This window comes from Hydra viridissima, unplaced genomic scaffold, assembly GCF_058129835.1.
Source record: "Hydra viridissima isolate aposymbiotic clone 2 unplaced genomic scaffold, HvirCarnegie_v1 scaffold_14, whole genome shotgun sequence".
In the NCBI taxonomy this organism is placed as follows: Eukaryota; Metazoa; Cnidaria; class Hydrozoa; order Anthoathecata; family Hydridae; genus Hydra; species Hydra viridissima.
The window spans coordinates 511,679-534,817 of record NW_028324313.1 but is presented as its reverse complement, the minus strand read 5'-3'; the positions used below and the strand labels follow the sequence as shown (position 1 = coordinate 534,817).

Sequence of the window (23,139 nt, the reverse complement as noted above, 5' to 3'; positions counted from 1 at the left end):
CTTGTAAGTGAATTGAGAGATCATATTAAGAGTCAGTAAAAGTATTGATAACATTTATGCTATAAATTGATAACATTTATGCTATAAATTGATAACATTTATACTATACCCAATGATCAAGGAAGGAACATGATAAAGCTGACTGATTTAATTATTGAAGTTCGACAACAGATCAATGTTTTTAGCACATTTATTGCAAGATAAGTAAATAATATTAAAAATGATATTTTGAAGAAAACTTTACATTTGACAGTGATGATGAAGAAGAAACAAATAAGTGAATCTACTAGTGATCATGAAAGTCATAAATCTGCATACTCAAGAATTGTAAAGTATAAAAATATCTTTGAAAATCCAAAAAGACCAATAACTGACATAATGTCTAAATGGGATAACACCTATATTACAACCAGCAACTTTAAAAAGAACAAAGACGGATACAAACAAATTCACAGTAATGTAATTGGAAATCTCCAGTTGAGCACAGGAGCTTGGGAATTTATTGATAAATATGTTAGCATAATTGAATCACTTAGTAATTCAAGATTTCCAGAATGCTAATTATACAATGAGTGACTCATTTATGATGGGGTCAAATGCAAATACAAGTGCAACCAACAATCAACAGAAAGAAACAGCTGCAAAGCAAACTTATCACTACATTAAAAGGTCATTCTCAAGTTTTTTTTAAAATGTGAAGCATTCATATCAATTTTTATTATATCTAGCTTTATGTGGATGCTGAATCATGACATTTTGAATGATGTTTAACATAATAAAGGAATCACTCAGTTATTAAAGATTCATCCTAAAAATAACTGAATGAAGAGCCATTTAAAAACAGTAGCCAGAAACAGCGGAAGTTTAAAAAATTCCAGTTTAAAGTCAAAGAAAAAATGAATTGGTAATATCTTAATGGGTATATTTGAATGATTTGTATATTTGTAACTTAAACAGCCTAGTAGGTAGTTAATTGGTTTAGGTTCTTTGCAAGTAAAGGAAAATTAAGTATCATATTTGTTTAAAGGTGCTCTAGATGTTGAAGACTATGCAAACTACATAAAAAAGGTTTTTTACCTTGTTTACCCAAAACATCAGTAGCAAAAACCCAATTTTTAACAGGGTGGAGCCAGCATCCATAGCACAAATCATATGAAAAACCAGTTACAAACAAAGAAAACAAGTATTACACAATTGCCTCAACAGCCCAGACGTAAGTTTAGTGAAAATATATGGCAGAGTTTGGTTCATTTGGTTTATGCTATGTTTATAATATGGGTTGGAAAGCCATTCGTATATATTGTGGTTTGGAAAGAAACTTAATAATGTTAATGAGTTAAAAGAAAAAATAAAGGAATGCTAGGATCAAAAAACCTCATGTGAATTAAAAAATCTTTTTCATTCAATGCCAATTAGAACTAATGAACTAATAAAAAAAAAAGGTGGATCAATTCACTAATAAAAACTAAAATGCTCTTAAAATGTTGTCGTTTAAAAATAAAAAAATTTTTTTTAAAAAATCTTTTTTTTTCTTAAATACTAAAACTTTTCAGCATTTAAATTTATTTTATATTTTAATTATTAATTATTTATATTAATTATTTATATTAATTATTTATATTAATTACTTATATTAATTATTTATATTTAATTATTATTAATTAATATTAGCAATGTTATTATTATGAATTGTTGTTACTAATAATTGAAATTAATGTGGTATTAAAACTTTGTTGGGGAGTCTATAATAACTTGCAAACTTGTTTATCTCTTAAAAGGTTTGATGCAATTCTTGTTGTTAAAAAAAATTGGGTTTGTTGGCAAGGGTTAATCTTATTTGAGTATTAAAATTGTAAAGAAAAATATATTTGGATCAAAATATAACAAAACTAAATACAAAATTAGAAAAAGAAATTTAAATAACTTAAAACTTTAAAAGTAATTTTGTTTGTTATTGTTTTGTTCTGTCAGATAAAATGATTTGTAAATTTCAATAAAAATATATGTATACTATTTAAAAAAAAAAAAAAAAAAAAAAAAAAAAAGAAGGTTTTTAAAATAGAGGCAAAAATATTCAAAAAGTGTAAATTTTATAACGTTGAAGGTAAAAAAAAAAAATTAAACATTTTCAAAAGATGTCAATTGGACTTTTTAAAAAAGTCATAAAATGTGAAAAAAGAACAGCAGTTAGACTTGTGAAAAGTCAGAATCTTTGAGAGACAGAGCTTCAAAAAAGCTTAACTTTTCCTAAATGTGAGAAGCTAGGTTTTTTTTCAAAAATGATATTTAGTTTTTTAAAAAAGTCCAACTTTTAAAAGTCAAAACCATAAAAAAAAAACACTTTTTTTATTTCCAATTTTTTTACATTTACCACATTAGTTTTTTAAAATTTTGAATTAATAGGTTTTTAAACGATCACTAGTGTTTGTCTTGAAAATGGAGTTGTTCTTGATCTTCTTCAGTTAACACAAATATCAGTACCATGTAGAAGCATTCTCGCTTAATATAGTAACGCGTTCTTTTTAACAAGAAACACCAATTCATTGCATTAATTCATTCATTAACTATTTATAGTTAAATAGTTATCACAGAAAAATAATTTTTAAAAGTATATTTTATTACTATGCCACAGATAGTAGTTCAGGTTAGTTAATGACAACATACTTGTTATGTGAATATGGAGATTATTCAGATATGATGTGATTTGTAGATAAATGGCCACATAATACTTCAAGGAAATGGAGATATACGCATAAAATATCAGAAAAATCAAGAAATGGATCTTTGCAAAAAGTTAATGAAATTAATATAAAGGCGAACATGTAATGATGAGGGAGAGGAGTTAAATCTTAGACAAAGTTATGATTTACATTTGCAAAGTGCCAAACAAGTTAGGAACCAGAGGTCAAGATCAGAGAAGCCAGAAGTCAAGCAAAAAGAAAGAGAATCCCAAGGAATATTATGGATTTGATTTACAAAAAGCTTTTCCATATTCAAAACTTTCTGTTCCGCTAGCATATTACACATGAAACCTGTACGCAACTTAAACGTCCATAATTTCCATGATGATGTCAAGATGTATGTATGTGATGAAGTTGTAGCTTCAAGAGTTTCATAAGAAGCAGCATCATGCATTTTAAAGCATATGAATGATGTAATTACTCTAAAACACATAATAGCTTACAATGATGCTTGTTCAGCCCAAAATTGTAACATTGAAGTAGCATTGACATGGATGAAAATTGCTTAGTCTTCAAATAATAATATTGAAACAATAGACCACAGGTTTTTGGTATCTGGTCATTCCTTTCTGCCAAAATACTGTGATTTTGAGTTAGTAGAAATAAAAATAACAAATTACTTATACAACCCTTTACATTGTTATGAATTGATGGAACAGTGTAGAAGAAATACATTTTTGATACAACGAATGTTGCAGAACAATTTTATTTCAACAAAAATTACTAGAAGAGCCAATGACAAGAAGATTAGAAAATACTGCAGGTGGAACTGTTGCTTAGCTGCAAACTTAATGGATGAAAAATGAACCTTATAGGATGATTTATAAAACTTCTTTAGAATGAAATTCATATGAATTCCACATTTTAGATCTTTCAGACCAAAAATATATGGAAACATCAAATCATTTCCATTTCATGCAACTACTTGACTAGTAATGGTCAAGAAGTTGCATAAAATGGAGTATAAAAACATAAAGTTATTTGATTACAACCCTATCTTCCTCCTTTTTTTTTCAAGAATATTTCAAGAATCTCAAACTCAAAAATAAGTCTTCAAGTGTTAAAAAAAACGGATTTCAAAAAAACTTAGTAAATCTGCATGAGCTTTTTTATTAAAAGTATTGCTTCAAATAAACTTTAAGTTTTTCATTTCTTTGAGTCATTTAGTTAACTTTGAAAATGGTCTAAGTCAACTCTGAAAAACAACATTTTTTTATGAGATTTACATGAATTTCACATTCATAACAAATTTTATCGTCAAGACAAATAAAATTCTAAATTAAAATGTTACAGATTAAAAAAATATGTCTTAATTTATTCAAATGTATTTCATTAAATACATTGAAACCAAAAATATATGACTTTAACCACTTTCATAATTATGGGTATAAATTGTAAACCTGAATTCTCTGAGTGCTTAAATTTACCAATGTTAGCATAAATTTACCAATGTTAGCATAAATTTACCAATGTTAGCATAATTTTGATAATGTTTATTGCTTAACAAAAAATGAATTATTTTCTAAGTGTCATCTTCACCCTTATTTGACTTCAAATTGATTATGATTATAAAACCTGTTATGAGTTGAGATTGAAAAATAAAAATTCAATTAAAAGGTTTAGAATGTAAGAGCTGAATATCACATGCTTAAACCCTGACCATGCTTCATCTTTTCATAAACATTCATCAAAATTTTCTTAAATAGCTCTGAAAATACTGAAATATAATTGGTTAGTTAAAAGCAACTGTTATTTTTAATCCTAAGTAAAAATATATACATATATATTTAAAACTTTTTATTCCATGAAAATACCTTAATATAAAGACTGTTGAATTCGGTGTACGCTTTATATTTCCCGCTCACTTTTATGAGTATATTTATTTTATAATCATTTTCTTTGTCACCTGGACCCATCATGAAGTCAATTAAACTTGGTTGATCAGTAGTTGCTGCATTTAATATGGGAAAATCAATATTTGTAGTACTGCTTAACTTCATTCTTTGAGGTTGGCCATTGTTATAGTAAAATCTGTAGCTTAGCATGCCTTCAGAATCTGTCCAGTCTTTACAAATAAGTTTAAACTTGGTCTCTAGGGCAAAACCTTCAGTTGGACTTTTAAAAAGAAAGAAAATTTATAAAAATTACCAAATAAAATTTTATGTAAACAAAAAAAAAATGAGAAAGTTAATCACATTATTGAATTGTTGAAACCAAACAAATTATTTTAAAATTCCTTGTGACACAATCCTGCATTTTAAGGTCTTAACTTGTTTGACCTACTAATGTTGATTTGCTGTTGCATTTGATTATGATCAATAATAATATTTATAGCTTAATTATGCTGTCAATCATCAAATCAAAGCAGAAGTTTTTTTTTGATTGACCTACTAATGTTGATTTGCTGTTGCATTTGATTATGGTCAATAATAGGATTTATAGCTTAATTAAGCTTAATTATCAAATCAAAGCAGAAGTTTTTTCTTTTTCAATATTTTTTCAAACTTTAAACTTTTAGCATTGATACTTGCAAACTGTACAGTTCATAATCCAGTTTGATTCATGGTTAAAAAAAGCACTAATTTTTTTTTGTGAAAGAAAGACTATTTCTTTAGATAAATGATTTACAATAACAACCGTATTGTAATTAAAAATTGTAATAATCATTAAAAGAATCCATTACTTACTTTATGTAACAAACTCCTGGGACTGGGTGAGAGCATGTGGACTTTTTAAATAAAAACTTAACTTTCTTTATTGAGTCTGCAAAACCAACTTCTAAACGAAATGTGTAACTTTTCATTTCAATGAGAATATCATTATTGATAACAAGGCTGGGAGTCGAAAAACCTGTCGTTGTAGCATTTTGAGAATAAATTTCAGGAGGCTTTTTTCCATCATCATCCGTGATACTCCACTCTGCAACTAATCTGAAAAATAAAAATTTTGAGAGTTAATTTCAAGAGGAACATTCCCATCATCATCACTCCATTTTTGCATTTAATCTGAAAAAGAGACGCTGAAAAAAGTTTAACTTAAATATTATAAAAGTTGTTAAACTCAAAAAACCTCTTGTTCACTTCTCATTGTTAACTTAAAATTTACTTTAAATTCTTTACTGTCTTTTTTACCTCCCATCGAATTATAACTCACCTTTGTGCACCACAATCTGCACATTCATATGAATATATAACGCGATCTTTAAAGTTTAACTTTATATCGCAGTTCGATATGCATCTAAATATTGAATGAGAGTTACTATAAAATCAATGGAAAAGAAATGTCATAAACAAACTTCACCAATAAATGTTATAAATACTCATTAAATACCAATCTTTTGTAAAAATAATTGATAATAAGACTATGGAGAACGCATATAAAATAGCCTGGCAACTAAAATTTAAATCTTAAAGCCTGTTTACCAATACATATTTTCAACAAAAAGCAACATTAGAAACCTAAAATAATACAAGTTTAATTTTTATTTTCTTATTATTTTAAAATCTGTTTTAAAGCACTAGGCTTCTGAAACTTCATGGAAAGAGAATGATATCCAATATTTGGAATAAAAACCATTGAATAAACTTTATTACTACAAATAAAATTTTTAAAAAAAGCACTATTAACAAAGTCACATTTTTCTTTTATTTTAGAAACCAAAGCAGAGGTCACAGTTTGAAATGCGCAACAAACAACTTTTTTTAATTCACAAAATAAAGCTATAACTTTGATGCTTCATGTCTTTTTATGGAACTTAACATTAAACAAGATTTTTTGAGATGCTTTTTCTTTTTTTTTTTCTAAAATTTACTTGTATTAATAAGATAATGAACTAATTAAATAGAAAACTAAAATAATTAAATTGTATTTAAACCTACCTTACAGCTACAGTTGGAAGGTTCCCAGCAACAATTTGAAGTTCTTGGGTGAAACAACCTGTTTTGCTTTGGTCTTTTTTTATAAACTTTGTGCCACACACTTCTATGTGATAGCTTACACCTTCTAAGAACTGTTGTGTACCAAAACGAACTTCTGGGGTATTAAGATTAAGATTTATCCAGGTTTGATTAAAGCAAGTGTCACCTGCATATGTCATATTCAAGTTTTTAAATTGCATCATAACATCTTGGGCATATGAAAAATTTGAAGCAACTTTACATTGCCACGCAAAGTTGATTTTTTCAATACCAATACTAGGATCATCTGGGTCATAACTGCTTTTTGCACTTACTGTAAAGTTTTGGTGAAAGCTATGATTCCCATTTTGCTTCTTGTATGCAACAATAGCCATACTACCACTTTCAATATCCATATACAATGGTGAAAATGTTACATCTAAGTACGCAAAATAAACGTTTGTAACAGCACCATAGATAAAAGTCAGAGACAAGTTGTATAGACCAACATCAAGGGAATTTGCTTCAATTGTGTAAGCAACCTTTTGATTAATTTGAGTACCTTGAGAAATTTGTGGTTTTGAAGTAGAACTTGTGAGGTTCCATTGAAAACTGGAACTTTCCATTTCACAAAATTGATCAACTTTTGCAACAACAGCTGTTAATTCTTTACCAATACTGAGAATAACAGTTAATGGACTTGAAAGAGATCCATAATAAAAACTAATTTCTGGCACAGAACAGTTTTTTACCTGCACCTGAACTAAAGAGCTCTGTATCTCCAATAAGTTCTTGGATGTTATGGAGATAGTGTAGTTGTTTTCATTTTTATACTGGTGCGAAACTTGAAATGGCACTGGCTTCAAGTTAAGTGACTGATCATTTGATGAAAAAAAACCATCTCCCCAATCAACAGAGTAGCTCACAAAAGATCCTGTATCTTGATTTACATCTATTTCCAGAATTTTGTTAAGGGACAGCATAACAAATCCACTAAGTGAAGCACTTGGATTTGTTACAACTTTTAATGGTGATAAAATACAGAAAACTGTTACATTTGTAGAACTGAAGAAAGACGGTTTGGATGTTGCACCTATGATTGAAGGAACGTTGTCTACAGAAGTAAGGATTGTATATGTTTTGCAAACAGAATACCTATAACAACAAGAGTAAAAAAAAATTTACAAACGCTGGAATCAAAAAGGATAAAACACCAACAACAATAGAAAAACTAATTAGAAATTCAAACTTTTTACTGAGTGCTTTTCACTTTAAAATACACTTTAGAGGCATTAATAAAATAATTGCATACTTTTTTCAAAGGAATACACATAATATAACAGCAGCAAAGAAACAATTCGATATGGAATATATTATAAAACAAATACATCATCAAAATACTTTTACAAAAAATGCTATTTGTGTAGCATATTCATTTGATTTAGTAAGAAAAATGAAATACTTATGAGATAAAGTGTAAGTGAATCCATTCACACCATTGGCATCATCTATTGTTTCATTTTTAACAGGCGTTCCATCACCAAAGTCTACTATCAACTGTATATTGGTGCCATTAGTGATCTTCACAGATGTGTTAAAACTACGATCTATTAATTGATTTTTTTGAACATTCACAGATAACCCTTTTATTTCTGACAAAACCACAACATCAATAGAGGTGTTAAGAGAGCTGAACTTGTTGGCTGCTGTCAGATACACAGTGAAAACACCTGAAATTAATTCATCAAACACCTGAAAATATTTAATCTAACAGCAATATATTTGCCTAATTATTCGAAAAGAAATGTTTTGAAATCATTTTATGTGATTTAGAAAATAAAAAAATAATTAGATAAAAAAGAGTAAAAAAAACTTGACAATAATACGAGAAGACTCAGTCATCTAAAGGTGTTAGCCCTATTTCGTTATTTGGTTTTGCTGCTTCAGAACACCTTTATTTTAAGAGGAATTTAATAAACATATTTCACCAAAAATAAAAACTTTAAAATAACATCAAGTCAAAATATTAAAGTGAAAACTTCAGTTTTCATATGAAACGCAATTGGTTTAATGTATCTAAACTATTATGCTTTAACTTAGAGCAGCTGTTAGTGAAATAAAATAATTCTAAGTGACATTATTATTTTCAAGAGAATTTATTTCTATCAGAAATAAGGGCACTAACTTTGTATTAAGATAACATTTATCATCATGCACAAATTATTTTAAAAATTCAATTGAACTAGACTGTGTACCTAAAGAAGTGACCTTGCAATCAATTGTATCACCATTGGAGATATTTTTAGAAAAATTCAGTTTCGGAATATCAAACATATACATAACATCTGACCCATTATCTATTACAGCTTTTAGTGTCATCCAGGTATTAAGCTTGTATCCTCCAATATTTTTTGGATATGGATTCATTTCAGCAAATCGTAAACCAGAAACAGGAATCTATTATTGCAATCATTAAAAAAGCAAGAATATAAAATACATTCATCTCTTTGCATTTCATTCTACAAAACAATAAAAACAGACATTAAAGTCTAAAGTACTTTAATCACAGAACAACTTAGACAATCACTGAGCAATGAGACAAAAGTATAAAACTACTTAGACGGCAGAAAAAAATTCTTAAAAAGAGTTATAAAAGACAATTTTTATATTTTTATTCTTATTCAGCTTATAGAGAAAAAGCAACAAAGGAAAGCACAATTAGCTACGCAGTTTAAAGCATACTTCAGTTTCAGTTTGACAAAAATTTAGCTGATTTATTTGTTGTACTGAGATCTTCAATTTGATTTTTTACTCTATGAGTCTGACTTTTTAAAAGCAACTTTAAGATAAACAGAAATATTTTAAAGTGGTAAAGTTTTAGCATTAATGTTAATCTATTCACCTTGACACTTTTTTTAGTACAAGAAAAAAAAAAAAATAATAATAATTCAGCAAACCTGAAAAAGAAAAGAATAATTTCGCTGCTGAGAAGATGGGACATGATTTGAAGCTTCAACACCAATATTGTACAATCCTACTGTACTTGCAGGTATTTGAATCAAATACTCAAATGGTTTCGTTATAAAAAATGTTATATAAACATCATTTGGTTGAATATCTTCAGATGAGAAGGTAATTGTTGTGCCAAGATCTGTGACTTTACCTAATTTAGCAAAATCTTTCCTACAAAATAAACTGCCAGATCCTCCAACCCAAACCATGTCATTTTCTTGAACTTCATTGTCAATGTTCTGGACTGGTATCTCAATAATTCCAACATTATTTAACTGGAACATAAAGCCTTAAAAAAATTGGCATTAAAAAGTAAAGCTATTAACTATTTAAACCATCAAATTCAAATTATAAAAAGCTAATATAATACAATAACTATATGGTCTAACCTACTTTATAGTAGTGTCTTTTTCGAGTCTTATTTTTCAAACTCAGGATTTGAGATTAGCTGGGTTTAGCATTTCAAAACTTGTGATTGACTAGGATTGGCCAAATTTGACTGGATTTCATCAAGTCAAGGAGTCTTTTAGGACAGGAGATATTGGCAAAAACGTCTCCCATTTAGAAAATCTGCTAATGAAAATAAGGTAAATATTTTATTAGTAAAACTGTTTTTCTAAACTAAAACAACAAGGAGTACTATTTTTGCCAATATATCCTGTTCTATAGGACTCCTTATCAAACTCCTTGTTCTATAGGACTCCTTATCAAACTCCTTGTTCTATAGGACTCCGTATTAATTGAAAACTAACTTTGATTTTTATGGATTTCCATAAATTCAAGTTTAATTTTGAGGTACCTGTCAAAGGTTAAGATAAGTGAACTTATAATTTTTTCTTTTATTGAGAGAAAAGTTTTTTTATAACAGGCATATGAAAATAAAGAATGAAATTTCACTTTATGTTTTTAAGACAACCAATTTCTCATATTTGAAAATTTATCATAAGGTGATCATTTTTACTGTGTCATCATTTAAACTGGTCACCAATAGGCCCATTGCTCTTTCAAAATCAACTGAGGTAAGCCTAAGTAATTGAAGACCCTTTTGAAGGTAGCAAAGTTGTTTAGTTGCTTCAAACAATTGGGACTAAACTAAGGACTAAACAGCCTTTGAACCAGTGATGCAATAGAAGTCTTCTTCTCAAATTCGGAATTCAGCTCTAGAAAACTAGGGGAAAAACCCAGGTTTTAGAATCACAAAAACCCAAGGTGGACATCCTAATAATAGTATGATTTGGATATATTTTCTTATTTGATTTTTTGAAAAAAAAAATTCTGCATGAAAACAGCATCAAAAAACTGGCAGCTGCAAATTTTATTTGAGAAATACTATTTTTAAAAAAGTTTCAAAGATTGTAAGATTCAAATTTAAATGTTGTCAATAAGTGCAATACTGTAGTAATATATTTATTTATTTTATTTTAAATTATATAGAGTCAATAAAATTAGTTTGAATGAGGTCCTTTTGATTGTCTTCATTTTTTTAAAATTTAAACAAATTTAGTTGAAGCAAAAAACATGTAAAAAAACGTCAAAATCTGAAATGTCAAAAAAAAATTTGACTTTCACTTTGAAAAAACTGGTAATATTTTTTATTAGTGTAAAAAGAAAGTTTTAAGCGATCAGAGCAATCTTATCTAATTTTAAATTTATTAAAATTTATGATAATTTATTCTGGGTAGAACTTTTGAGCTCACCAAATACTTAAAAAGATTTTTTGATGAACTAATCTCATGGAACAAGTGTCGACATTATGCCTGCAATACACATCCTCTTTGAAACATTAAAAATTTTTGTGAGTATATGTTTGGCTCCTTATTGAACAACTTTAATTATTAGCTTCAGGATATGGTGTAGAAGTTGAAGTGATTTGGAACAAGTTGCTTCAAACTACAATTCCGAACCAACTTAGCATAAGGAAAATAGTTTTTACAGTTATCAGAGCCATGGTAATTACTTCACTCTCTGATTTAGTTGGATTACAAAAGTGGCTAATTCTGAGAATTCCAGTCTTTGGGAAAGTCAGACAAAGTACTGAGTGTACCAGTGAGTGCACAAAAAAGAACATTAAATTGATCAAGATTTTTTGATGCTGAGGATTTGAAGTAAAACCTAAAGCTGGTGGCCAGAGATTACAGAAAAGTAAAAGAGACTTGTCAAATACAAGGTTGAAAGATAAGTCAAATTTTTTTATTCAATAATGCTTTGCATTTTTAAAATATTAAAAATACATTAGCTCCGAAAAAGATTTTGTAACTGAAGTTACAGAGCAAAAAGGTAATTAAAAAAAACAATTTTTTTTCAAATTTGCTTTGAAACTTTGAATTTTATAATTAAAACCTGATTGAATTTTAATAGTGGGCAGGTTTTAATATTGCTTATTGATTTTATTTTCTGTACTTTTTATTATGGTATTTCACAAACTGCATGCAAAACAATGTAACAGATGAATTTTTTTAGTTCTTTTGAATATTTCATCCTCTGATGGATCTACTGCACAATCGATTTATTGTTAAATTTCCTTTTAGATAATCCACAATTTTCTTTTGTACACATTTTCTTTTCTTACACAAAGCATTATATCATGTTGATTGTGATCAATCAAAAAACAGAACAATCTAATCAGAACGTCTGGTTTAGCAGGACCCCTAAAGTATGACTACTAGCTACTTGCTTAGTATTTAATCCAGCGCAACAAACTGTTATTTTTCAGGAAAACCACCCAGTAGAAGATGTATGCAACCAAATGTAAAGCATCTATTCTAATATTAGTGAAGACTGGTCATTTTTAGAAATTTGGAACCAGGCTTTGCTCTACCACCACAGCTACTAATAAGAGATTGGGAAACCTGGTTAGAAGCTGTCAACAACTATGCAACCAAGTTTGAGAAAATTAAATGAGTATTTCATGTAGTAGATGATGAGGAAGATTCAATATCAAAAGATTCTCTATGAGACAAATCAATAGAAGTTAACTTACTTATTTTTGGATTTTTTTAGGGCAACAGTTACAAAACTAGAATCACTTGATCGGCAAATCAAAGTAGTTAAAGATTCTATAGAGGCAATTTTTAATATAAACAGTGAAGCCACAGACTTTTAACTAAAGATAAACAACAAAATGTTGTTGATAAAAACAATGGTTATGTCAAAGAACTCCAACTCCAACAAAAATATGAAAGAAATAAGAACAAGAAAAGCCAACTTTCTGACTTTCTTATTTTCATTTATTTGTTTTTTACAAGTTAATTGTTAATTTAATGAAAAAAATCAAATCATTATTAGTTATAAATAAAAAAATCTACATTAATTTTTACAACTAATGCTTTAATTACTGTAGAAGATTTTTGCTCAATGGATTTGTTTCCCATAACAACTCTGTGGAGTTGTCTGGAGTATCAATTTAAAATATAACATTGCAAAAACATACTGCTGCAGAGACATAGTATTAACAGTTACAATAAATGAAAAACATTTCCCTCGTTTTCTGGTTAAAAATCTGAGTGAAACTTTTTGTTATTTATTGTAAGTGCAATTTAAAATAAGCTTATCTGTTGTTATAATGTTAAACTTATTGTTTGTCCTATCACTAAAATTTATTTTGTTTATTTTTGCAATATGCATAATATATAAGATTAAATATTATATATTAATTGATAAGGTTCCTAAACATTTTTTAAATTCATTTTCTGTGGTTTTTAAAATTTTTTAAAATTCTTTTCTATTAAAGTATATTTGAATTTTAAAAATTAAAGTTTAAATTTAAAGTTAAAGTTTAAAAGATATTTTTATCCGCCCCTCTCACAACCTTTAATATTGTGAAATAATAATGAGCGCAGAAAACTTATTTAAAAATCAAGTCATACCAGTTGCTAATAAAAAAATAAAAAAATCTACATTACTTTTTACAACTAGTGCTTTAATTACTGTAGAAGATTTTTGCTCAATGGATTTGTTTCCCACCAAATCTTTTGTGAAACAAGTACTTGTGCAATTCATTAAAGAGGGGCAGAAAGTTGTAGAACTACTGCATATTGGCTGCAAAAACTATATAACAAAACTTGATAAATTAAACACCATAAAACCAGTCTTAAAATATTTTTCAAGTACCAGCATAAATATTGTTATGCATACACTTGCCCTGAGAAAATTTTTAATTTGTGCTATGTGGATCACCGAGTGATCACCAAACAAATATTACCTAAAGAAAAAAAACTCACAGCAATTTTTAAAGCCCCTGTAGCATTTACTTTCAACTTGAGTTTTGTGAAGCGACCAGATGTTAAAAAAACTGGCAAAATGAAACCACCATTAACATTGCAAACCTCTAAGGATGTTGTATAAAATAGGGATGGATCAAACCCATAAGTCAAGCGAATAACATCTAAGAAAGAACTTTTTTTTTACTTTAAGTGAACTTTGCTTTCCTTGTTTTAAACTAAACAGATTGATATCATAAAGTTGTCAAAACCACTATTATTGTAGAAATACCAAATTTTATAGTTTTGTCAGTTTTTTCAATATAAGATAAATATAACATACCAGCAGTAAAGTTCAGATACTGATTTGATGGAAGTGAAAGAGTTACACTAACATTTGTCCCTTGCGTAATAATCAAAAAGAAATTATAGAATCCATCAATCACAACTGTTGATGAAATCACATCTATACCACCAACTTCTTCATCAATTTGTATCCAAGTAGTAGCAACAAACGGTACTGTAAAATTATTTCTTATTTCTTGAGACCATTTTTGCCAACCAGGTAAATAAAAAAACCTTTTAATCGTCAAATGTGTGACTGTTTGAACAGCTGAGGGTAAGTCATTGGGTATTGGTGTCACAACTGCAGTTGAAGCATCACCTTAATTCAAAATGATTTATTTTTTCACTTTACAATAAAACATTAATCAGCATATTTATATATATAGTTGTTGTTTCTTCGTTTTAAATATATATATATATATATATATATATATATATATATATATATATATATATTTAAAACGAAGAAACAACAACTATGTATGGTACTTAAAGTTTCATGCCTAACGGCAATCATCAGCCATGAAATACAAATCAAAAATATAAAAACCGTTACAAAATCACAAAAAATTACTGTGCCGTGTGCTCTGACGCCATGATAGAAAGAGAGGGGGAAAGGGAATAAAGAAAAAAAGAAAGAAAGGAAATGAATAAAGAAACAAAGAAATAAAAGAAAGGAAATAAAGAAAGAAAAAATGAAGAAAAAGGAAGAAAGAAAGATAGAATGAAATAAAGAATGAAATGAATAAAGCAAAAAGGAAGTAAAGAAATGAAAGAAAGCAATAGAGATAAGGAAAAGACAGAAAGAAAGAAAGAAAGAAATAGAGAAGGAAAGAAAGAAAGAAATGAAAAGAAAAGAAAAGAAAAGAAAGAAAGAAAGAAAAAAAGAAAGAAAGAAAGAAAGAAAAGAAAATAAAGAAAGAAAGAATGAAAGAAAGAAGACATTTAGGCCTAGTCGCCAGTATCAAATTTCGAAAGAAGAAATTTGTTTCTATGCCTGCATTTTGAAACCACTTTGTTCTTCTTATTCAATAAGATACCTTCTTGAAACATTATAATCATGTACTTCTCATACAGGCATAGCATGCAACATTTTGCGGCCAGGTTGTACGGTTTGCAATGTTTGATGATCTTCCACTTAACAATAGGTGTGAAATTTTTTTCTTTTATTTTCCATATTTCTTTTGATAGTTCTGTATCGTTCTTGTACTTTTCAAAATTAAAGGATTTTTGGTGGTTTGCGTACCTTAGTTTAAAAGGTGTTTCGCTGATGCCATAATATGTTTTTTCTTTCATTACTGGGTTGTCGGAGGAGACGATGGCTTGGTAGACAACATTTTTTGCAAGGCAGTTCTGATGTAAAGGATGCTTAGTTTTATCCATGCAATTACAAGTTTTTTCACTAATATTGGGGTTATTTTGCTGGTTTATATGCAGAATGTTCAGGTTGTGGGAATTTATGATATCTTTTATGCTTGGCATGCAGCTGTAACTCACTTTAATGTAATTTCTATTGAATATCTTGTGGAGTTTGTGGTTTACTGGAAAATGTTTGTTGATCAGATTTAAAAATCGCTTTCCTATATTTGTGCAAACATTTTTGCTGTAAGGAGAGTTGAACCAGATGATCTTTCGCTTACAGCTTTTGTTGTTAATATGTTGTAAATTGGGGATATATTTAAGCTTTTGGTTGAAACCTGATTTTTTTAAGGCTTCCTCGTACATATAGGAAGAATTTATGAAGATATGTTCGCTAGATGAATTGGCCGACAATCGTAGCTTGATGGAATGCAGGATCTGCTTTAAAATGTTAGGTGGATGGTTGGATTCAGCATGAATATAGCTTAAAATATTCTCAGGTTTACTATAAGGCCGGAAAGAGTGGTCATTGAGGTTTAAAGTGACGTCAAGATAATTGACGATTTTTAAATTACATTGTATGGAAATAAGTAGGCCATTGTTTTTGAAGATTTGGACAAAGTGCTTTTTTATTCTTTCCATTTGTGTGCCACTGGTGTTTTTAAATATAGCTAAACCGTCGTCACGATATAATCCAAAATCAGTCTTATTATAGTGTTGCGAGAGTTGGAATAGTAGGAAAATACCAACAAGTTCACAAACCTCGGCACCGTCAAAAGCACCCATGGTAACATCAAACAAACCGCTTTTCTTTTTAACCCAAACTTGCTCATTATTGAATAGTAACGACTTTCTTGCGTGTTTGATAATCGTTTTTTGTTCATTGCTAATTATTGTGTGTTTCTCAGCAAAGCTAATTGCGTTGTTTAAAAGATTTTCATTGATTGATGGGTAGAAATCGTTTATGTCAAAAATAAGAAACTTATGTAAGTGTTTTTCAGTAACTCTCTTAAACCAATCAGCAACACCCTGAGCACATGTCCATTGATTGAGAGCAAGAGTATATATATATATATATATATATATATATATATATATATATATATATATATATATATATATATATATATATATATATATATATATATAAGGGTGGATCGAGTTTGTTTTTTCTATGAAACATGGAAATCAAGTTGTACTTTGGTGTTTCTATTAATGATATGTAAAAGAAATGTAAAAAAAAAAGTCATTTACTTTTGCCAAATTTAACTTAAATTTTACTGAATTTCTTATACATATCGGTGTGGGTGTAAGTTTTTCATGTAAAATACAAGCAGTGGAATGGGATTTTTGGGTTGATCAGAATAAAATTTTCTGCTCAACCAGAAATGGCTGATACTTACAATGGTGATGATGATGAAAAAACAAAAGAAGTAAAAGAAGATCACAGCAACATGTTGAACAATAATGATACCATGTTCTGAAAACTATTCAATTATTGTTTTGCTTTCTCTACAAAATATATACAAGTATCCAGAACTATGTGAGGCTTTTGATAAATGCAAGATTAGTAAAAAGAGGCTTGTATGATTGTAATCACAAAATTGAAAGATCTAAATTTGCTAACATCAGAGACTATAATCAATCATAGTAAAATAAAGAGAAAAAGGAAGTTTTGGAGAGAAAAAGGAGGTTTTGGAGAGAACAAGAGATTAAGTTGAATTGTGATGACACAAAGAAACTGGTGTGTATTGGATTTGATGTAAAACAGGATATGACTCTAGATACCAAATTCAGTAGTATAAAAGATGAGTATTGTTATATTTTCTTTCCAGAAAACAAATATATTGATCATGTAGTTACAAAAAATAATCAAGCTACTAATGCTGCCATTGAGACTATGTCAGTCCTAAAAAAACAGAGTCTAAAGACACTCTTCAAACAATAGTATGTGATGGAACAAATAACAGTAAGAACAACTGCATATTGAGAAAAAATGAAGACAGTTAGGAAGAGCACTACAATCACTAGTTTATCAATTACACATGGATGAATTAACATTTAGAAAAAATTTTTCAAATGTGAATGGTGGACAAAGGACAAGACTTGTAACATTATTTGGTGTCGTTGCTAAAGCAATTATGTTTAATCTAAAAGACATCTGAATTGTTGACTTTTTTTCCCATTTCTGGAAAGTTTGTTGATGCTCCTGATTAGGTCCCTAAAGATTTCTTCACAATCAGAGATATCTTCAGAATTATATTTAACTGTGCAGGTAAGATGTGACACAAGTCAGTACATGCAATCTTTAGAGTGTAGCCAACTAGGCAATACAATAATGCTAGGCGGCTCATGAAAGCTAGCCGAGCTTTACATTTGTATATATCACCAAAAGTTGCATCAAAATCATTGTGGAGACTAGTTAATTTCATAGTTATTATCTATGGCCCTACATAGTTTCACATAAAAGGTCATAGTAGACATCAAGATAGGTCAAAGAAATTCTTTTTCATTACAAAGCAGTGTCAGTAACTCAATAATCCATTAAGGTATGATTTTTCTAGTACTACATAACAACAGTTATTTTTCTCATTCTGATTATGTGTTGATAGCTGTTTGTGATCATGATTAGGATAAGGTAAACAGTTGAAACTATAATCAAGAAAAGACATTAAGCAGAACTTCTCTGTTGAAATATATTTTTTGAAACAATTAATCGGAACAACTACCAGGTAACGCCACCTCATCTGCTTTCAAGTGTCCAGCAATGACCTTAGCACATATCAGTAACTTATTCTACTAACAATTCCATTTCACATTTGTTGTTTGTTGAATGGACAATTAAAGATGTCTCAATATCTAATTCAAAAGTGTATGGATTTAACCTCGACATGGCATGGTTTTCTATATACATATATATATATATATATATATATATATATATATATATATATATATATATATATATATATATATATATATATATATATATATATATATATGAGAGAGAGAGAGAGAGAGAGAGAGAGAGAGAGAGAGAGAGAGAGAGACACACACACACACACACACTTAACCACAAAATTAATGCACCACAAAAATTCCAACTTATTTTGAAAAATATTCCCAGATTTATCAATTGCAAAGATGATAATAATGTTTATTGTTATGCCTTTTATAGGTTTTTTTCTGTTTCCATTAATCTCAAAATTATAGCAGCTTTTCATAAGTATCATAGTTTGCTGTAATTAAATCTCACTTCTAAAGGAAAAGTATGTATGGTTTTTAAATTGTTTTAACAGTAGAAAAAATAACTGTTATTTTAGCAACATATCTGTTCACAATGCATTGTTCTAGACAAAATTTATGTTGTGATAAATATTTTGCAACTTTTATTTTGTTCAATTGGACAAGTAACAGTTGCAAAATATTTATCACAACTTAAATTGGATTAACAAATTGGACAGCGAATTTGGCAGAAGATTTGGAGTTTCTCATACAAGAGTCAGCAGGTTTCTACAATGGTTTATAGAGACCAATGATTATGCTAGATGACTTGGTCAACAGGACTTTAAATCTACTTTATTCAACCAACATAAACTTTGACTTTTATTTGCTAAGCATGCTTAAATACATAACTATGCATACACATAAGCAAATGACTTTAAAAATAAATAAATGAGAAGAGAAGAGAAAAGTTTACCTCTCAATATGTTAGTTTGTATTTGAACTTCTTTATCCACGAGCTTGACATTGGGACTAACATTTATTTCCCACTCAACAATACCTAATGACAGCGGTAAAACTTCATAGCTGCTTAGAAAGCAATCAGACCCATTGTTGTCTCTTAAGCATGTACTTGTAACACAAGGATCATTAAAGTTAGATATGTTTAACTGTGCAAGTGAGGCGTTTCTGCAGAAGCATATCTCTTTTTCAAGAAAAAAGGCATAGAAGAAAACTCCTGGTGGAGAATAAGAATTGCAAACGCTGACACATTCAACATTGGTTTCAACGTAGTAACCACTTGCTGTTAACTGGAAGTCTGTAGTGGTATCATTAGTACAGCCTGAGATCACTTTGAAAAAAGAATAGAAATTCACACAAAAAGGTTATAAATTTAACACATAACGTAAGTAAAAAAGAACTCTATATAAAAACGAGACAAAATAGGTTTATAAGATTTTTTTTATATACAAATAAATTTAGGAGAATCTCTTTCATACCTGACTTAAAAGTAATGTAAAGGATAAATAGTGCCAGCACACCTTTCTAAAAGGTAAAAATAGCGATTACCATATGGATTTGTTATTGTTTTACTAAATTTTATTCCCGCACAAAATTGTACAGTTGTTTTCACACGGTGGTCAAATTTGTTCGCGGTAAAAATTGACGCAAGAAAGATCTTTAAAAACAAATTTGGCAACTTTTTATCTTGCTTTAAAAGTCTATTTAAAAAATACTCAACATTATATCAAATGTTAATGTTATTAACCCATAAAAAAGAGTAAATATTTTTCAACCAATCAAAAAACTATTTTCTACAAATTTGATTTTATAAAGTTTCAATATTTAAAAGTAATAACATCAATAAGTTATTCACGATGAAAATAAGTCAGAGGCCTCCGACATGGAAAACTGAAACTTTTTCCCCTAAAAAGGCATCATGTTTATACAACCAGTATACACCAGTATTCCATTTATAAAAATACTTGTAAATAAAAAATAAATAAAAATACTTTAATACTTGTACTTTCACTGCCAAAAAGAAATAATAGTTTATCTATATTATAGCCGAAGTTACGGAGAATTAAACTAAACCAGATTTTATTTTTAGCCAAAATTTGAAACTAATAAGATATTTCTAGAGCAGGATTAATTCTGATGACGAGTGTATATGCTAATTTGGTTTGTTAACAATGTGGAGCATACAATTAGCATATGAACATAAACGCTGGTCCCTACAGGAGAGATCGCGCTATAATTTTACAGCTGTAGCCCTCAGGTTATAGAAAGTTTTATACTAATACTTTGATAGTCTTCTCCCAGCAAGCACACAACGTTGAAACAACGTTGAAATAACGTTGATCGACGTTGATCAACGTTATTTTAACGTTGTTTCAACGTTGTGTGCTTGCTGGGCTTGCATTAGTAATAGATTATTCAAACTATTACATTTCAAACGTATTTAACAAAAGTTAAGGATTTTATTTTGTCTGTAGAATTGAATTTTTTTTCTGTATGATTTTTCTTTTAAGTTAAATGAAGTAATTACAGTATTTTCTCTCTATAGTTTTTAACTATATATATTGAAAAATATTCTCCTCAAACAAAAATCTATCTTTACAAATTTTCGTGTTTTTTAATACCAGACTATATCCCTATCATGTGACTATCGATATTATCAATTCCGTAACATTCAAGCAATTTTTGCAACGAAACTACAAGTTTATAGCTATTCCAATTAAAACGTGAATCATTGTTTCGTTAAATATTTTTCTTTTCATTTAAACACTCGCGTAAACATGGTTACGTATGTTAAGGCATTTTGAAAATGTGTTTTAAATATCAATTATTTTTCATTTCCACAAACATTCCGAATATTTTTCTTTTACCGTTAAATAACAAAAACATTCTTAATAAAGATATTGGTTTTGGTTTCTTATCTTTGTACAATTTTTTTCAGACCCAGTTAAATGTGCTTACTGTTGCACAGGTTCCAGCTGTAAATGGAAATGCTGATGTTTGTTAGTTATAATGTCATTATGATTAATATCTTTTCATAAAAATACTCGGGAAACATCGGTTACATGAATCTTGACAAAATTTCTTACAACTTCATTGGCAATCACCGAATTGGAAAAAAGGATCGGATAAAGAAAATGGAGTAAGAGCACATGTTTTTAAAATTTATTTACAAAATCACACTTAACGTGAAAGTAAACGAAATGATTCCCTTTGACTCCTTCTTCCCTAACAGTTTCAACAAGCGGACATAATTGAAAACTGTCTTTGACTGAAACGATTAACTATTTTTTATCCTCTTTAACTGAATAGTTGATTTTTATACGAAACAAACAAATTCGAATGTGACTTGGATGCTAAAAATTCTTTCAAGAATTGAAAGAACTTTTAACATCCAATTGAAAAGGAAATTATATCATATAACTTGTCTGTTTTAAAATCAAGCTTAATGAAATTCTACCTTTCACGTGCATTATTTTTATTTACATTAATATTATTTTTATTTATATAAATACTGTTAATATCAACGATAAAATACCATTTTTAGTTCCTCACAATTTCTTTTTCTTTTTTTTACCAAAACTTTTGTCTTTACTTTTTTATCTTCTTTATTTTCTGTATTTTACTTCCTTGTGTCTCCTATGATAAAAAAAAACCTTAAAGATTAAATATTAACATTTTGTTCTCTTTAAACTTTTAACTTAACAATGCAATGAGAAATAATTAATAGTGTGACATACCACTCGGTAAAAAATAATCAACAGGTATGATATGAGCAATTCTTTAAAAACGAATTTTTAATAAAGCAAATTGATGATCGAGTATTCATAATTTTCGAAACATGCATTCAAAATGTTGCAAAACTGCGTAGTTGCCAAACTGATCAAAGTCTCTCTCAACGAATTTGTATTCCATATTTAAATTGAGATTTGTTGAAACAAAAATTAACTTAAAACATCAGTTACAAAAAATTTTTCTGTTCGCTGTTGTTGTTTGCTTTTTACATATTGCTGCCGAGACTTTCATTTAGAGACTGACTCTAAATGAAACATCTCTGCACTCGTTAATTTATTATCTTTTTTTTTTATTATTATTTATTTATTTCATAAATAAATATAGAAGGGCAATTTTTACTAACTAGTATATAGCCTTTGAGTGTAAAAAAAAAAAAAAAAAAAAAAAAAAACTATAATTGTTTTTGCAATTTTGACCCAAAATGACTAAGTTTAAACTTTTTAGACCTGTAGGACCAGCCCAACAGGCTGTAAACAGTTTGATCTAATTTTTCACAGTTTTGTAGGACCAGTCAAATCACCAGACCAGACGGTGGTTTAACTGTTTTCAAGAATCTTGGTGTTCCAGAATCGGAAAAAATAAAAAAATCAAACAAATACAAAAATGTTCAAAGGCTTACACTATTCAATGCAACACAAAAATCTTTAATTACCTCGATAGTTTTTTTTCAGTGGATTAAACAATTCTACTGACCAGCTCTTCAGCATTTATTTTTTTGCAGCCAGGCATTCAAATAATCTGCATACAAAAAGATTCAAACCACCTTCTAAGCATCATTAAGCAAACGTTAGAGTTTAGATTATTGAGATTTCCATGTAATCAGCAAGTATTCAACGAAGGGCTTACATTTTCTGGCGAAGCGTTAACTAAATCAAGCCATAATTAAATAATATGTAATAATGAATTTAGAAGTAATAATAATAAAATATAATATAATAGAAATAAATATAATAATAACGGCAAAAAGTAAAATTGCAAATGAAATTTTATGTGGTTCAACCCACTATTTAGCAAAAATGTTAGTAAAATCATCGAGGAAGATGCAGATCC

The 23,139-nt window shown here is 28.5% G+C and overlaps 1 protein-coding gene across 2 annotated transcripts in view; it reads right to left on the bottom strand.

The window, feature by feature from the left end:
- Positions 1–22,935, bottom strand: part of LOC149878663 (polycystin family receptor for egg jelly-like) — a 44,373-nt gene extending 21,438 nt beyond the window's left edge. The window contains exons 1-14 of one of the 2 annotated variants that reach the window (XM_090071099.1): positions 22,742–22,935; positions 21,833–21,933; positions 19,776–19,821; positions 19,253–19,627; positions 14,192–14,512; positions 13,870–14,033; positions 13,552–13,696; positions 9,595–9,938; positions 8,893–9,094; positions 8,100–8,367; positions 6,620–7,792; positions 5,895–5,978; positions 5,429–5,671; positions 4,556–4,856 (exon numbers count right to left, since the gene is read on the bottom strand). In XM_090071099.1, coding sequence (XP_089927225.1) covers positions 4,556–4,856; positions 5,429–5,671; positions 5,895–5,978; positions 6,620–7,792; positions 8,100–8,367; positions 8,893–9,094; positions 9,595–9,938; positions 13,552–13,696; positions 13,870–14,033; positions 14,192–14,512; positions 19,253–19,627; positions 19,776–19,821; positions 21,833–21,835 — 3,669 coding nt within the window. In that variant the 5' untranslated portion in view covers positions 21,836–21,933; positions 22,742–22,935. Of the gene's footprint in view, positions 1–4,555; positions 4,857–5,428; positions 5,672–5,894; positions 5,979–6,619; positions 7,793–8,099; positions 8,368–8,892; positions 9,095–9,594; positions 9,939–13,551; positions 13,697–13,869; positions 14,034–14,191; positions 14,513–19,252; positions 19,628–19,775; positions 19,822–21,832; positions 21,934–22,034; positions 22,162–22,741 lie in introns of those variants that run through there. The other variant, XM_090071101.1, reaches the window with a different exon arrangement.
- Positions 22,936–23,139: the final 204 nt, after the last annotated feature.